Below are 18614 nucleotides of genomic sequence, written 5' to 3' on the forward strand. Positions count from 1 at the left end.
TAAATAATAAATAATGATAATAAAAACTATCTATTATCATAATAGGGCCTCTCCCCTAGTTCACAATCACTTTACTAGAAGTTACTAATATAGGATCATCCTTTGTCCACAGAATCTTCCATCACCCCAAGATAGATGTGTAGTTCTTACATGTAAAGTTTAGGGGGGAAAGACCTAGTATTTGAGCATATTTCAATATGATTTATACCCCATATTGGTTTGCTGCCCAATATTTTTAACAATATTGCACCAAGAGTTGTGTCTAAGTTGTTAGTGTTGATGCTAACTACTTCTCCTTGAATGAAATGCATTTCTTAGATCTAATAAACAGCCAATCATGTGATGTCACATCAAATACCAACGGAACTTTTACTTCGAATACAAATATGGGTCTCATATTTTATTTTTTGGGTGGGGGCTTTCTGGGCACCTCAGCCAAAAAACATGTTGATTTGACATCATATTTCATGATGTGACCTAAACATATAAGTAGTCAACTTGCCAAGTAAGCTGTTGTAAAAAAATAGTGAATTGAAATTTAAATGTAAAATTTTGACAAGCACAAAGTTAGGAAGCTCAACTACTAGGTCCTCCCCTAACTCGTGAGCACACCATGCTATGGTAGTTCTTGCCCAATGGCTTACCTACATGCATTGAGTTATGTGGAGCAATCTGGTCTCTCTAGCCCACAACATTGGTGTGCAATCCCATTGTCCTATGTAAGTAGCCTACATACATGTCTTTGAGAGAAGTCAACTCATGTTAGCATGATTGGAGTTGGATCATTTCTCTTCGATGACAACAATCAATTTTTTTGTTAGCTTTTTGGATTGAAAGTCAAAATAATATCTGGAACAGTCAATTCTTCATATAAATGGGAACTTCTTAACTCCTAACTACATTCTAATAGCATGAACATACCACAAAATGTTCTTGCAAGCCAACTTGGCCTAGCAGTGTCATGGCCATTTGCAAGGGTTGAACTCTTATGGGTCCATTTGATATATTTTGGGAAGAGAGATGAATTTGATTGTAATTTTAGAGTCTATATACATAGCTCCTCAGTTGTACATGTGTTTGTTTGTTCATCTCTTAATCAACCACTGCACCAAGATGGACATGACAAGTTAGACAAGGTAAAGGTGATTGACAAAAACTTAAAGATTAAAAGGTAGATAGAAAAAAAGATAAACTAAGCCAAGGCACTCTCAAATATGTGTCCAAAATGTTTGCTCCCTTATGGATCAGGAATCAATCAGGAAATAGTGGATAAAACTTGAAGGATGAGCAAAACACTAGCTGCAAACATCATGCAACAGAGGTGAAGATCACAACCTTGAGAGCACATGCTAGCGTGACTATTAAAACCAACACAGGCATGAATATTGTAAATTGGAATGGTAAGTGTGTTTCTCACACAAGTACTTTCAGATAGAAATGCTACCTAAGAGTCAAGACACCATTTTCAGGACTTACAATTATGACAAGTCTCATAAAATTTCTGTAAAATCAGGAATAACCTCAAGAATCGTGATGGTTTAACCATTTTCCAAAATAGCACAGCTTTTTAAGCATGACCAAAAATTGTTTTGGATATGGTTGAAATTAGGAATCCAGGAAAGAAATCATGTGGGGCATCCTGTAATTTTGGTCCACAACATTTCGAACCATTATTAAAAACAGAGACTAAACAATTGAGATCTGTCTACACATTTAAGCAGTGAACTTCTTACAAAATAAGGTGTAAAAAGTTGGCCTGGGAGATTTTCATGGAAGAATATCCACTTTAGTTATCTAACATTTAGTTCGTACTCCCGAGTTGTTAACCTAACAATCTTTACATCAAACAATACATCTAGGTGGATAAATCAAAATACTGATAATTAATACAAAACAATACCAGAAGACAATAACAGCTCAGACCACAAAATAAAGCATCTAACATTTGGTTTGAACTCCTAAGTTGTTAACCCAACAATCTTTACATCAAACAATACATCTAGGTAGATAAATCAAAATACTGATAATTAATACAAAACAATACCAGAAGACTATAACAGCTCAGACCACAAACTAAAGTATTCAACAAAAAGTAGGCATGTTGACAGATGCTTAGGGTCATGTACTACAAGAAAAATTTACAGGTCATAAGGCAGGCATGCTCAATTAAAGCAACAAAATAAACACTAACTGAGGCTGGAGAAAATGAGATTGAATCTCCTATTTCATGAGCAATCATACATTTCTTGAACTTCCCAAAAACAAGAGATTTCAAAAAAGCCTAAGCATATAATACTAAGAGAGTTACTTTTTGTGACTAATATGACATTAATCTACAACTAAATCTATTTAACAACAGAAAATGACAACACATTAACTTCATAACATTGGTAAATTAAACAACTTTAGTTGAGACTGTGCGAGATGTGTAAAGAAAGTTTATACAGTACTTCCAAATTTACATGCCCATGTCTAAAAGGCTGTGCTCCTGTGTGCGGGCAGTGGCATCTAATACCAACGGTGTTTGTGCTTTCATGCACCTATCAGACCTATTCCTGTAGGATGCAGAGAAGGTAGAGAAAGGGTGAAAGTTTTAAGGAAATGGAATGTTTGTATGCAAGCATGTTTAGGAACATGCCACTGTCAAGTCGCTACTTTTTATTTTTAAGAATGTTGTAGTTAAATTATGGGTGTTTGTGATGCTAGATGTGCAGATGTTGTAGCAATGGCAATCTGTCGAGGAGCTCTAGTAATGGTTTTGCATATGTGGTGCTTGATGATAACAAGAGATCGATGGAGGATAGACCAGAGGCAAAAATACGTGGTTCCTATAAATAGATCTGTTGGCTGTCAATCATTAGAAAATGTAGAAGGATCAGGGATGGTGAAGGAGTAGACTGTGAAAAAAGAAAGTTCAACATGTCCAAAGGCACCAGTACACTGCACTAGTATCCATCATGGGATTTCTTGTGACGTCTTTACACCATCATCCCATTGCAAATGCCCCTCTTTTTGCTTGGCAGTTGGGTAATTGTCCCAGGTAGTCTTAGTTTGGTGGCAATTTTCAAGTCTCCCAGTCTAAGAGATGAGTTTGAGCAACTTTGGCTCATTTGGGAGTTAAGTCAGTCAAGGACATGTGGAATTGAAGTCAAGGGATTTTGATGAAGTGAATTAGAATCCTTGGAAAATCCTTGTTCAATATGAAATTTATCTTCAAAAGTGAAGAAAAGTTGTGGAAGAGAACACTGATTTGCTGATTATTGAAAATTGGCTGAGCCTGCAATTTTTCCGAATCTTCCAAGATCTAAAATCTCCCTCATAACTCCTATGAATCTGAAATCACTCTCAACCATCCTGACAGTACTTGTGTAAAATATAACCTAAAGAGTCCCTTAAATGTTATATTTTTATGTGAAAAAAAATACTTGATTAAGCCCAAGTAAGGTTGGAATTCAACCTCCTTCAGGCTACATTAGCCCAAACACTTGTTGATCTCCACCCAGCTTTCAGGCACAAATTTTGAAAGTCTAACCAAACACTAAGCAGACTTGAGTGATCCCAAAAGAGGTCAGAATTCTAACCTTCTTGGGGCTCAAAGAGCCTAAGCAAGCTCAGAATTCCAACCTTCTTTGGGCTACATGATCCGCAAACCTTCAAACTTCACCCAACACTTTGAGAAAACCAAAGAATAAAGAAGAGGAATTAGGCATTGACAAAGAAATATGCTGTGTGTTGAGATAATAAAACTTGAAATATTGAACCAAAGTAAGTTGAATAAGTACAAATCGTTGGACAAAAGCAAAAATCTGAGTTTGACCCAGAAAAGATGGCAAATTAAAATGGAATGATGAAGATTGAGAAGATGAACAACTAATTTTCTGATAATGAAACAAAGATCAAACAAGTTACTGAAGATGAAATGGATCAAGATCAACTTCTTGCCAATGGCAAAATTATGCGAAAGCGAATTGGATTGCCAATGAAAGGCGGCAAAATTGAAGGATAAATAAATTTGAAACATGAAAATTCAATCAACACCTAGTCATTTTTTTGGAAAGCGTCAATTAGGGTAAAGCCCAAGTGAGGTCGGAATTCTGACCTCCTTGGGGCTCCATGAGCACAAATAAGGTTGGAATTTAGACCTTGGTTGGGCTCCATGCTCAGCAACATCCCCGACTGCCCAGAACTAAAAATGAAATTAGATCATCAAGGAGAACGATACGGTTGAGGTTAATCATAGCAACTGGGAATGCTAAGTGCTAAGATTTGAAATCTTGAAGTAGATCAACTACCAAGTAGTTGAAAGACAATTAAATGAACAAGATCAGAATTTTGAGTTGAAGAAGAAAGAATGGTAAGAAATAAGTGCAACTTAGAATTGAGTGCATGAGAGAGGTAAAATCTGGTTGGAGGCCGAATTGGAGAACATTGAGATTGAAATGTTTAAGAGTAAGTTGACAGAAGGACCAAGTATCTACCTTGGACTTGGACTTGAGCCCGAGACAAGTCGGAATTCTGACCTCCTTTCGGCTCCATAAAGAGCCAAGTCAAAATCACTTGTGGCCCCAAAGACACTCCAAACTACACCCAACTTCATGTCTACTCACACCCCTAGTTTGTCCAACACATGAACGAAACAGATCATTTGAGGAGTGATCTTGACATTTGCTTGAATGAAGTGCTGAGTGGTGTGGCAAAAATTTGAAGACCATGATCAATCGATTGTGTCGGATGATGCATGAAACAAAAAAATGAGCTTGATGCAAAAAAATGATAAAAATTAACTGCAACTCTGAATTGAAAACACAGGGAATTGGGAGATCTGACTGGGGATCAAATGGAAAAGGGAATGAGATTTGAATTGTTAAGTTTGGAAAAAGAAAGAACTGCTACCTTGGACTTGAGCCCAAGGCAGGTTGGATTCCAACCATCTTGGGGCTCGATGACCTCTCTTGGGCTCTAGCATCAATCAACTTAAAAACACATGTATTGCTATTTGACAATGTCTGTTAGAAATAGGGAATACTAAGAGGGGGGGTGAATTACTATTTCAGCTATAAACCATAAACATGCATAAATAACAAAATTGAATAACAATAATGAACATCCCAGAAAGAAACTCATAACATCATAATTGTTAACTAGGCAAACCCTGGCCAAGGGAAAAGCACAATGGAAATGGTGCTCACAAAATGATCCACTAATCAAAAGTACCTAGGAAAAGGTTTTGACCTTGTTAGGAGTCTATTACATTACATATAGTGTATATGTCCTTGTTAGGAGTTGTAATACAAGATGAGGTCGCTGCTCTTACAACAATATACAACTATCACAAGTGGTATAAAGATTCACCAAAATTGACTATATTGATATCTTCAATATCTGATTAGTCCTTGTGTTCCTCGCATCTGATCATGCCCATATAACCTTTGCTTTGCTCTGATAATCGAAACATACTTATTCCAGCATAAACAAAACTCGCATAACATAGTCATAGTATTTCATCATTATGTGTGTCTGCCCATATCAAAAAGTTCTTCATATATACCTTTTTCCTTAACTTTATGTTCAATCAGCCTGAATAAGTAACTTCAACGTTTCCAAAATATGTAATCACAATCTGCTAAGTTATGGTAAACATCTACAATGCCGTCCCTATATTTCTAAGTCCTTGAATTGTCAAGACAATTAAATGCCTTAACCAAATTATCCCATCTTTAGCAAACTACCTTTCAGTTATCCATCCAAAACTCATACCAACAGTCATATAAACATTAGTGAACTTAAGTATATCATGTAGACTCTTTATAGTATCGTATCCCAAAATTGTGGCCTGGTATCTGCTTCCAGTGAAGCTTGTTGAAACAAACTGTATGACTGTTGCTTGTTCTATCCAGTTATACTTGGACAATTTCTTCACTTTCACATACTAAAACTCTATCTCTATTATGAGCGGCCTTAACTGATGATAATGTTGCCATTAATAACAACATCTAACTGCTTATCTTAGCCAACTTGCCAACAATGTCACCTTCACTTCCCAATTACAAGTCAGCCTCTGCATTCCAAACAATTTGATCGAACAAAGAAGATCTCTTGTTAGGGCCGAAATAATCGTGGACCACGAAAAAGGCAAAATCATCAAGGAAAATCAGATTTACAAGAAGTACGAACTTGCAGACCTAATTGAAAATCAGAACATGGAGTTTGAAGAAGATAAAGTGGATGCCTTAAAACCACACCTTATTGGGGCAGATTCACATAAACTAGATTTCTACACCTAGAATTTTGGTATTAACCAGCAAAATAAACATCTATGATGACATTCTAAATAGGAATTCAAGTAGAATTGGAGTCCAAATACAATTGCAATGCTGGAATTAGGTAGAATGCTTTGTACTGTTTATACTCACCATTTTGTGAGTTTAATGCAAGCATCTTCATGTTTATGCAAGATGGGAGATGGAATCCAAGGAGATGGCAAGCAAGCATGTTTTCCAGAGGCATACGCATGACTTCAAGCAAGTTCAAAATGAATATTTAAAGCACCAGCAAGTTGCAAGTGGTTCATTGAGAAGACATGTCAAGATGCAAGTGTTTGAGGATGAAGATCAAGGCAAGATACTAGAACAAGCAAGTTCAAGATTGTGCAAATGAGAAGACTCCAAACTTTGAAGATGGAAGTGGAATTAAAACAAAGATTGCTAATGTGGCACCTATCTATTTCCAACTAATCAGAAAATTCGAGTTTGCACATGCCAAAGACCAGCCAATCATATTATGTCAAATATACATGTGGAAGATGTCTAGTGCCTCTACCTAACCTCTTACCCGGTTGGTCAACAAAAGCATTATAATTACAAGAGGGTGTCTTTCTGTAATTGACCAGCATTTAATATTCGTAGCTGGAAACTCTAATTAGGGTTATATAAATTGATCTTGTCCCTTGATCCTAAATTAATCTTGGCCCTTCATTGCAATTGAACAACCATAAAAGGGTGAGCTCTTTTCATTCGTAATACATTACATTAGATTAGATTTGAATTAGTTTTGGAATAGAAGAGGACACTTGAAGAAACTGTTGCCATAATCCTATCAAAGTAATCGCTAATTCATTCTTGGTCTTCGTGGTGGATTACTTTTGTTGCTTCGGAGTATTGTATGATTTCTACATTTCCTCACTTAAAGTAGGATTTACTTTCATATCAATTAGAAATAGTGTTTGGTTGAATGGAAGTTATTTTGAATGCATCTTTGGTGAACTCGTTTAGACAAAACTACTATTTACTTATTGATAGTAAGTATGCCTTGCATGGTCAAATGGCATAATTATGAGCTTTGCTTTCAGAATTGTTTGCACATTGATATGCATCATTGGATGGTGTTAAAGAAATGGCGATGGCTTGAACATCTTAAATTTACCTTAGGAAACAATTCTAGCTCGGTTGATGTTGATGGCTAAACTAAATCTAATAGAGTCCCCAAGATATCGACAGTTTCCTGCATTCTAGGAGTAGAATCGATTTCTCAACCCTTTAGCACCTTGCAGTTTGTTGGGTGGAAGAAGCTGAAGTCAAGTTGATACCCATTGATTGAACAGTGTAAGTCTCTTTGTGATAAGCAGCATATCACATCATTATAACTGAGTTAAGTCCATGATAAGAAGGAACCTTGGGGTTGTCTCATTTGATCACACAATTCATATATATTGTTTATAGTAAGCTTGCTTATTCAAGAGAGAGTTGGCAATTTGGTATTTCATCTTGTAATATTAAGTCATCGATACTAAGGTTAATGTCTGCAGAAAATGGGTTTTGCTTCCATGAAATGATACATGTTTGTGTTTCAAGCTCTGAAACAGTCAAGGAGGACCTGAGACAGGTCTATTGGTAAAGCTTGGCAAGACAACTGCGAAGCATGAATGCACACATGTTTCACTCTATAATGGTGTACATAATCTTGGTTCCCTAGTGTGGAAGTGCAACAAAGTGCCCTAGCATTTTGGCATGCTTCTAGAGTAGAATAACAGATATTCCAATAGCATTTGGCATGCCTCTGCAGTGAAAGAATACTAGCCATTTTGTTAGCCTTTTGGTATGCCTCTGAAGTGAAATAAAACCAGCCATTTTGCTAGCATTTGGCATGCCTCTGGAGTTGAAAAATAAGAAGCAATATCCTAGCATCAGAATGCTTGCATTCATATAGATTCCTTGTATTAATAGCTAACAAATGCCAAAAGTTACAATACACATATTACAAATACAAATATGGATAAGAAAATAAAATAAATCATATGTTAAAAAAATAAGCTATGGCTGTTTTCTCTTCCACTTAGCAACATGCTTTTTGTCTTCCTTAGTACAGTTTTCAAAAATCTTTTCACAGTCAGGATAGGGTCGTACGTATTTATTGTAAAATTGGATTCGGGTGAGATTCATCATTTCTTTCAAGTTAACATCAACACCAAGACCACCTGTCGATCTCAGATAGGCAATCACTCTGTGGCGAGGAAGTATCTGTTTCTGGAAATTAACACCCAAATAACTGGGGACATTTAATAGGTTTCTGATAGAAAAACCCATATCGTTGATTAAATAGTTAACCTTCTGTTCTATAGACTGAAGATCATAGAGAATGATACGGGGTTCCTTCTCTAACAACTTCAAAACTTCCCTATGAGAAAGCCCATGTTTAGTCAGAAATTCAACCCGTGATTTAACTAGCCTACACCCTTTTATAAGACCCTGTTGAAAAATCCTGTCTTGTATAGCTTTTCTTCCTTTCAAATTCTTGAGCAATGCAGCACACCTTGACAGCTCTCCCCCAGATCTCATTGAAAATACAGAAGGATCGTTCACAATGGTTTTTGCAAGGAGCTTATCTCTGATGCCCAAACTCTGTAACTCAGTAACTATTGGTTTCAGCTTGTCTTCAATGCTGTGGGCCAATAATGCAGGAAATTTGCCAAAGATTTGATCCATGTCCTTTCTGCCTAGACCAATACTCTTGAAATAGTCGATCTTCAAAGACAGGGATGTTGTTCTATAGGTTATAAAATTCAAATACTTTCTGAGTATATGATATACTGTCTCCTTCCTCACTCCACAATCTGTTAAAACCTGAATCTTGGGTTCTAAATCAGAGTATCTATTTAAGTAAAATAACAAAGGGCATTTCTCCAAACATCTACCAATAGAAGAGGACCGAATTCTATTTTCAGACAGAAACTTAATATTTTCTATAAAATTTTCTGGACCAATAGGCTCCAATCCAAACCTTACACAATACTTCAGTAGTTTCTCAATGATGACTGCTCTACTAGGATATCTAAGTGCAGAAAAAAGAGGACGCCACTGATTCAAGTATTCCGAATTCAAGATATATGGACAAGAATACAAAAGCGATGACAATGTCTCCCTGATAAAACCATAACTCTCAAGGGTTTTCAAGGTTTTCTCCACTTCAAATTCACAGCAGTTAAACAAAAACTGGTGTTGCTGAAACAAGCAATAAACATTAATCCTAGGAAAACCATACAATTCCAACTGTCTGGTGACTGCAACCAATCCTCTACCAGCACAAAGTTGAATATCATGTAGCTTTGAAGCCGCCTCCTCTTTGCCAATGCTCTCCAGAAAAAGGTCAACCTCATTGAGTGCACTGTCGTTACTGAAAAGGTTTTCTATTGCTGCCCTGTAGTCATTCTTCAATGATCCCTCTTCATACCTACGCCCACATAATTCTGTGTTTTTGTCAGTTGAATTGATCAAAGATTTGACCTTCATAACAAACTTTGGAGCATATTTTACTGCTCTAGAAGCATCTGTTTTGCTTAAATTCCATTTCCTGCAGAGGTGATCTTCAAGTGCTCCTGCAATCAACAATATAGATTCATCGTCGTGTGGGCACACTTCATCCTCAAGACCCATGTGGATTTTGAATTCCTTATTTCCTTTGATGTTCATGGCCATGCCAGTTTGGGTATAAAGACACATAGATGGTGATGTTAATGTTGTAGATACAAATCTTGGTATAATGGTTAAACCATTGCAAGGGCAAAGACAACAAGCAAACTGAAGCAGTCTTTCTCTGTAATTTTCTTGAGCTACCACGCCCTTAGCTATGCATTCAAACTTACTCCACAATCTGACAGCAGTAGCACTACCCCTGCCACCTACAATCTGTACAATAGCAATTCATAAACTTAATTACCAATGCAAACTGAAAAATAAAGACTTGGGAAAGCTTAACTTATAATCTAGGTTATTTGTAATTGACAACAAGATATTGGTCTTCCAAATAAACAACCTTTGGAGCCTTATTTTCAGAATATCTGTGAATGGTATATTCTAATTAGCTTTAAACCCAATATCAAAAATACAAAGAAGTTTACCTCCTCTATCAAAAATGCCAGACACTAAAGCAAATTGAATGGAAAGCCAGTGCCAATTCAGATCCTAAAAATTAAAATTACTGCATCCACAGCCATGCCGATAGAATACATATATTGGATTTTGTCAAGTGTGAAAAAATATCTACGAATGTTGGTAGACGGAGGTGGTGAGTGTATCCCTTGGCAAACAACAATATTGTCCTTGTCCTTCAAGAATATCGCAACAGTTGTAAATTTCATTCTAATATAAAATCCTTTGCTCTAGGATTCAACTTCAACCTCAGTCCCTACCGACACGGCCAAGTGTATTCCTGGAACTTCAACCATTACATATTTCTATAGGATGAACTAATGGGCATAGACAATTACTCTGGTTCTCAGAGCAAGAGCAATACAATCAGAACGATATGAAAATCACAGGATCTAGATCCAGACGACTAAAGCTGAGTTTGATCTGTAAATATTAATAATTGATAAGCAAGCAAGACCGGGAATCAAACAGGAAAATAAAGCATAAACCCGAAAGCCTTGCCGTTACTCAAACCTTACGAGCGACCGATTGCAATAGAGCTCATTCCTATGGCTTACAGGTCTAACCAGTATGAAAAACTCATAGAGATGTGCGCCTAAAACTAAAAAATGAGGTTACACAATTTATATGTGCTCAAATCCTACCAATCCAAATCCTGTGAGCCTTTAAACGAGTAAAACAATGTAAGGGTTGCAGGAAAGGAAAACCATGGGGCATCATTTTATAAAACTCCAAAAATTAGAAAAATAAAGATAAATGTGATAGCAAACTCGAGAGCTTCAGAGAACCTGCAACGGTCGATTTATATGCACTAACATATTCGGTAAAAAATGGGCATCATGAAGCCATCTATAATAATCTAATCACAATTATTTCAATATGGGCTACACTAGATTGACGACAAACGAAAGGGGTTTTAAACTACTGAGCAAGGAGATGCGTAGCATGAAAGTAGAGAAAGACGTGCCATTGTTTTCAGTTGCAGACAGCTTGCTCCTTCCACCAACTAAAGAGAAAATTGTACTCTAAACCAGAACTGCAGCCTGTTGCTAATAAGACTCAAGAGTAATCGCATTTCTACCCGTCTTCGCTGTTCTGTTTGCTGTAAAACATTTCCAATTGTTTCAGCTTTACTTTCCCAACTTATTGGTAGACTATCGCTGGTTACAGTGGTTATTTAAAGACATTCATCCTTCTTGAGGTATTGTGAGTATAAAAAATCCACCCTCCGATATAATTCGGTCGCAAAAACCCTGCGATATTACGACTTTTGCCTTTAAAATAATAATAATAATAATAAACCCTGATAAACCCTTATGAGAAAGTAATTTTAGCACTGAACTTGAGGTTTGAGGTTTTCCAGCAACTGTTAGATATTCAATTTTAGGTTAAACTCAAGGTCCAATCGAACTATCAAATTTTTACAAGGGTTAAAAAAATATTAAAGAAGACCGGCATCGAGTTGATCTGAGTTTTCTTCTATTTTAACATATATTCTAACATAGAGAATTGAATATCTTGGTATTTTCATCATTGATCATATTTTATTTATTTATTTTACATAGGGATGTTTATAGGTTAAACAAGAGACGCAATGCGTCATAGTTCTTGCCTAATGCATAATGGTTGTAGAAGTGTAGATGAGTGAGAATCTAAATTAACATTGTGAATGCATTAATTTTTGCCTAGACATGCACTTGCGCTTTGATAGGATTGCTCATATTTTGTTGTTAAATTCTCGTCCTAGAAATGCACTTGTGATTTGATATAATGGCTCATATTTTGTTATTAAGTTCTCGTGTTATATTATTATATCTTTGGGCATTTAAGCCCAAGACTAAGAGGCCAAAGTCCCCAATACGGCACTAAGTACTTAATATCATACTACGATCAATACATATGCTTTAGACAAATTTGCACCTTCTACATTGACAACTTAAATTATGTGCAATGAGGAAAGATATCCATACCAATATTTGAATTATAGAAGTTGAAGAAGTGATGAAGCATTTGGAGTATAACATTATATGTTTAAGCATACTATATATGCTACTAGAGAACCATAAGTAGTTGGAATAACTCCCCCAACTGTGTATTATTCTCATCTTGATTATCAAATGGAACTCACACTATTTTTAATCATTAACACTAGACAAAAACTAGGATAGAGATATAGATAGAGATAAATAGTAGTATACAACAATAACAACATAAACATAAATGTAGAGGGGAAAAAAAAAGATAGATAATATAAAGGAAGAAGAGGAAGATAGATAAAATAGTAAGATAGAGTGATAACAACATAAGTTTTGTGTGTGAGAGAGAGAGAGAGAATTAAATATAATTATTTTTCTTAATAAAACAAATAGTCAAAATAAAATCATGGTTATAATAAAAAAATAAAATATGTTATATTTTAATTAATGAAACTAAGAATTTAATTTTTATATTAAAACTCACATTTCTATAAGAAAAAATGAAATGTATTGAAATATAAAAATATTTTATAAGTAAAACTATTTGTTTAATTTTACACAATTAGAGAAGGTTTTCTATTTAATGTTTTGTATTTCTAAATTTTTCATAAAATTAAGTAGTTTTTAATTATAAAATAATATCTATATAATTTAATATGTACATTTTTTATATATTATAAATCAAGAGTTCAAAAGAGTACATCAAAAGAGTAGATTTAGCCAACCGAGCTAAAAAGATAGGAGTAAAAAGGAAGGGGAGAGGGAGTTGAACACTCAACCTCTCCACGCTATCCTCTTTTCTATCCTAACAACTCATTCTATATATCTTTTAGAATTGAATTATTTCTTTTTTGTGGTTATTTCTTTAGTATTTTTTTTGATATGAAATATAATTATTAATTTAATATTAAAATATATATATAAGTTTTAAATGTATTTAAACTAAATAATAAATTGTTTAAATAAAAATAATTAATAATAATAAATGATATAATTTATAAATTGTAAGGCTTATCAATTATATATATTATAAACACTATTATAAAATATAATTAAAAAATAATATTGTTTAATTTATTTTTATAATAGTAATAATTTAACTACTTTTATTAAAAAAGCAAAATTTTAAAAAAATTAGAAATTTGAATACAAAGATATAACATATTGAAATTATATTTAAAAAGACATATATATATATATATATATAATTTATTTTTATTTTTTTAAATTTTTTTTTTGAACTTATGCATTACATGAAGTTTTAAGAACAAGTTATATCAAATAGTCAAAAATAAACATCAATGTAAAACTAATAATAAATATATTTAAAATAAGAAATTAAAAGTATTTAATAGATTGTGATAATATTGATTAGACATGTGTGAGGTGGAAGATAAAATGATTGAAAAAATAAAATCTTATCAGCTTGTCACAAATGTGGAAAAGATAAAGTTGTAATTAATACATTCATTAATGCAAGATAAAGTTGTTAGAAAATATTTGTATTTTTTGTTGAAGAAAATTAATTTTCTCCCCCACCAAAAATAGTAAGGACCAATAGAATGGATGAAAAATGTGATTTATAAAATAATAATAAAGTAGAAAAAGATATAAACATTTGAAATCTCATATAATCTTTTAAATTCTTTGATTTGATTGGTTAGTTTTAATGTCATATTTGCATTGACATGAATGCATAAGTATTCCTGCCTTGGCAGGAACTAATAATATAGGTAGATTGTATGATTACAATTTCAAGATTCTTTTGGACTTTCACTCAATTTTAATGATGTGATATGATGGTTATTACAAAGATACTTTCACTAATTGTTCAATAAATACTAATTTTGGCTTCTTCTTCTAATGAAACAACTTCCAACCAAATAAATTGCAAAAGTTGTGAAGGCTATCGAAATCTAAGAATGAAAGACAATGTTGATAATGGGGTGGGCCTCTAACCAATCCTTGCTTCGCCAAATCAACTAGAAATAGGAAGGTGTTATCTTCTATGGATGGAAGAATACTCTATGAAGGTGGAATCCAAATTTACATCTCTAATAGAAGTTAAACTCTTGCAATTTAAGTCCAAACTAATCTTACACTATTACTTACAATCATCAAGTAACAAACAATATGGAGATAAGGTCTAGCATTAATCAACATTCAACGATAGTGTCCATCCATCTACTTCTACTTAACATGAATTAAATCATAATCTAAGTGAGAGATGCAAAGAACCATGCAATACTCCAAAATGATCATATATATCTACCATTAAGACCAAAAATTAATAAAGAATAATTTTGATAGTACTTTGACAACAATTCTCCAACATAAGTATAGATGTGACTAAGCTCTAAACAAAATGTGTCATTGATCGAATTTCAAAAATTTGAAAACACAATGGATTTTCCTGAAATTTTATCATTTGTTCTTCATGATCTGTATATTCTGTGGTTGAAAAAAACAACAAAAAATGAGAAACAATCACTGTATTTTTGCAAACTTGGAAGGAAAAAAAAAAAAGTTTGTCTATTTTTTTTCTATTTGGTGCATTTTGTCTAGAGCTTACAAATGATGTGAGAAAAATCTTTAAATAAGGAGCTCAATTACAATGAATGATTAAGATTGATTTGAATCAATGGCCAATATTAAACCATATAAGCCCTAACTAAGGATTCCATAACCATGACTACAAATATTCATTGTCCATCCAATTATAACTAAGCTCAAGCTTGTGGGCCAGCAATAAAATTACATTGATTTCATAGGCCTATAAGAAAACATAATAGGCATAAACACTTGATAAGGTGTGCCAACAAATGGGCCAATGAAAAAAAATTGCAAATATTTGTGGGCTATTAAGAAGAGAGGTTAGCTAGAAGCTTGTGGAAGAGGAAACCTTGTAAACAAAACTACCATTTAATAAACCAATAAGATGATGCCACTTGTACTTTCAATAAGTCATCCTTGCAAATGTAAATTTTTTTCTTTTTTGTCCTTTTGGCACATTCAATGGATTGGACACAATATGATAAATTGTTTCCATTAGGACACTTGGTACATTATGTTAATTGACGATATGGTTGTCACCTCAACATTATTTAAACCTACAAAAGAAACCACCATTTATAAATGAGAGTTCTTTGGGGTTTGAATGTGAAAATGGAAAATCATAATAAGTAGATTTTCAGAGAACCAAATCCCAAAATCTTAAAAACTTTAAATCAATTTGTCAATTACATGTAATAATTATTTTAATTTCAAATTTTATCTCACAAAACTTTGTCATACATTCACAATAATCAGAGCCATATTTATTACAAACCTTTTCTAAGTAAAATTAAATTTGTATTCCTTTAATTTCTATAATCTCTAATTTAATTAAAAAAATTAATCATGAAGCCAAGATTAATTATTATGTATTGTTATGAGGCTCACAATTTACCGTTATGTTGTAGGCTCTTGCCTCTCTAATTTAATAATTTATTTATGTATTATCTTTTGTAATTAATTAAAAATCAAATAAATAAGTATATCGCTTTTCTAAAACTTTCAATATTATTAGACTTATCGAATTATTAACTTTGTAAATAAGAAAAATAATTGTACATTTTTTATGGTTGTTTAAATATATTTTTAAAACAAATTATTAAATTCATTGGAAAAATATATTTTACATTTTTATGATCATTAAAATATTTTAAATAATAAAATATATTTCAATTCACCAGAAATTCTAGAGGCCTACAACATGCAAACACACCTGGGTATAATCATTTTTTCTCCTCCAACCATAGCTTTCACTTGCTCATATTTGCCACTCTGGAAAATAATCCAAGTTCTTTTCTAGAGGAAAATTGGTATTAGGAAAGAGCAAAAATTTCAAAGCTATTATAGAATCCAAATACAATAGAAGTACGAATAAAATAGAAGCATTAGATCACCTATTATAATAGATCAATCATTAGATTGCAGTATCCAAATTATTGATAATTATTTTATTTTATTTTAAAAAGCAATAAGAAGAGGTATAAAGGTTTCACTTATAGATCAAATATATGATAAGTAGATTTAACATGAGAGGAAAGAGGGGAGTGGAAAATGTCTATACAACTAACATAAATATTTTGTATTCGTTCAATTTTAAAAATTAATAATTTTCAATTTGATTAATCAATAAAAAATTAAATTTATAGGCAAGAGTCTACAAAACATAGGTATATTGTGAATCTCTCATCAGGAAGAACATGGGTTTGAATCTACTCGAAATTACCATATAATAATAATTGAACTTAATAATAATAATACATAACCTAGACTTTGACTAATTACCTATAAAAAGATAAAATTTATAGTTTTGATATGATTAATAAATATAAAAAATACTTAGTCAAATCAAACAAATTTTATTAGATAGACAGTCATTTAATCAATATAACATATATTTTTTATTTTTCTGACTAACCATGTTGTTGAAGCCATGGCAACCCTTCAAACCACTAAGATGGCTAGAGAGGGGGGTGTTTCCAAGCTTTGGCCAGAGGGAAACTCAATCAACATTGTTAAATGCCTTAAAGGCATATCCTTTCCCTCTTGGACCATAGACAATATTATTAAGGAAAATATCTTTATCCTAAATACCTTTGAGAACTATTTTATAAGCCACACCTATCGAGAAGCCAATGAGGCCGTAGATGCTATGGCCAACATGGCTATGACATGTCATAGTTTGCAAAAATGGAATGAAAACTTGCCCGATCCCATCATTTTAAGGATTAATTATGATGTGATGGCAGGCATTGAAGGGGTCATCATTAAGTCTCAGTGCTTCACCCCTATGAGCATCACCTAGATCCAAGGAGTGCTAAGTGTTCCATTTATTCTCATGAAAGAGATCATGAAGCATGATTCAATTAGTTTGACTCAAAATCACACAGTTAAATCCTAATAGCAATATCACGATAGTGATGTAGGTTAAGGAGGATTTTTTTTTTTATTACAAGGTGTGGTAGAGTCGGTGGTGGTACTCGCAATCACTCTGTTATTATATCACACAGAGTTTGGGTCTTTCTAATTTTATTTGTTGCTTTTCCCTTCACTCTGACCATTTCAATTAGCTTTGCAATTTTTTCAAATAAAATGGGGGTTTAGAGAAGGAAACAAGAGCTAGTAAGTTGTTAGAAATGGAGGGAGGGAGCGCATATTTGGGATGCGTTGGGCGAAGGGGGCATTTTGACCTTTCTGGAGAGTTTGCAGGAGGGCAATTCCCAAGTCACCCAATTGTTTTTGCAGAATTGGAATGAGGGTTGCTTGACGGTGAATGGAAGAAAATTCTCTATCACAGAGGAATATATTTCCAAGATCACTAGCATTCTAATAGTAGGAAAGAAGAAGTTTTACAGAGATAGGAAGATCTTTGACTTTGTTGTTGACAACTTCTTGAAGATGTCCAAGGAGAGGAAGAAGTTGGTCAAGAAAAAAGGTATTACTTACTTTTAGCCCAATTGTTTGAAGAAATTATGGAGGTTTATCCTTAGGGCTATTGTTTCCTACAACACCCTTGATGGTAGATTTTCTAGGGTTTACTTGTATCATTTTGTCCTTTTAAATCACTTTAGGCATAATGTGAAAATCTCTATCCCTTTTTATCTCTACCCCTGGTTGAACAATAGCATCAATGGGGTAAGAGATCACTACATCACCAACCCCCCACTTCATGATGGCCTTGTGATCCTTATTTGTGAGGATATATGATGCATGTAAGGTAGGAGAATCCCCAAAGGAGATGTTCTAACTCCCAACAAATAACCACACAATGGGATATAAACAATAACACAAAGATTTAGATCCACATAATGCCAATTCTCATAATAAGATTTTCATTCAACATGTCTAACTGTAATTCCTTCCATGTTATGGCCAAACACAATAATAATTACAATAAAATTTTAGCAAGATCTCTCAAGATCCAAACCACAAGCTAGCCCAAATCTGCAACCTGGTAGAGAACTCCAAGAAGAATCTTAACTCGTGCTTGCAAGCCACCAAGCAACCTTCTTGTTTTCCAAGCCACACTTAGCTACTAGCTCTGCTTAAACTTCACTCCTCTTAGCTACTCATCTTCTCCATGTTGAATGACCATCACTCTAGACTCCACAAGACCCTCTACTTATACTAAACCAAGCTACAAGTCAACCTAGTCAAATTACAA

The 18614-nt window shown here is 33.6% G+C and overlaps 1 protein-coding gene across 1 annotated transcript; it reads right to left on the reverse strand.

Annotated features, from left to right (window-relative positions):
• Positions 1 to 8177: 8177 nt before the first annotated feature.
• Positions 8178 to 11752, reverse strand: LOC149557820 (transcription termination factor MTERF15, mitochondrial-like). Its single transcript, XM_089832304.1, has 2 exons — positions 11392 to 11752; positions 8178 to 10181 (listed from the first exon to the last, which is right to left on the reverse strand). Exons 1-2 carry the CDS (start codon positions 11392 to 11394, stop codon positions 8310 to 8312), a joined length of 1875 nt encoding a protein of 624 aa, XP_089688430.1. The 5' UTR covers positions 11395 to 11752; the 3' UTR covers positions 8178 to 8309.
• Positions 11753 to 18614: the final 6862 nt, after the last annotated feature.

Source organism: Cupressus sempervirens, chromosome 5 (genome assembly GCF_028749045.1).
Source record: "Cupressus sempervirens isolate cs-2001-9-10 chromosome 5, ASM2874904v1, whole genome shotgun sequence".
Classification (NCBI taxonomy): domain Eukaryota; kingdom Viridiplantae; phylum Streptophyta; class Pinopsida; order Cupressales; family Cupressaceae; genus Cupressus; species Cupressus sempervirens.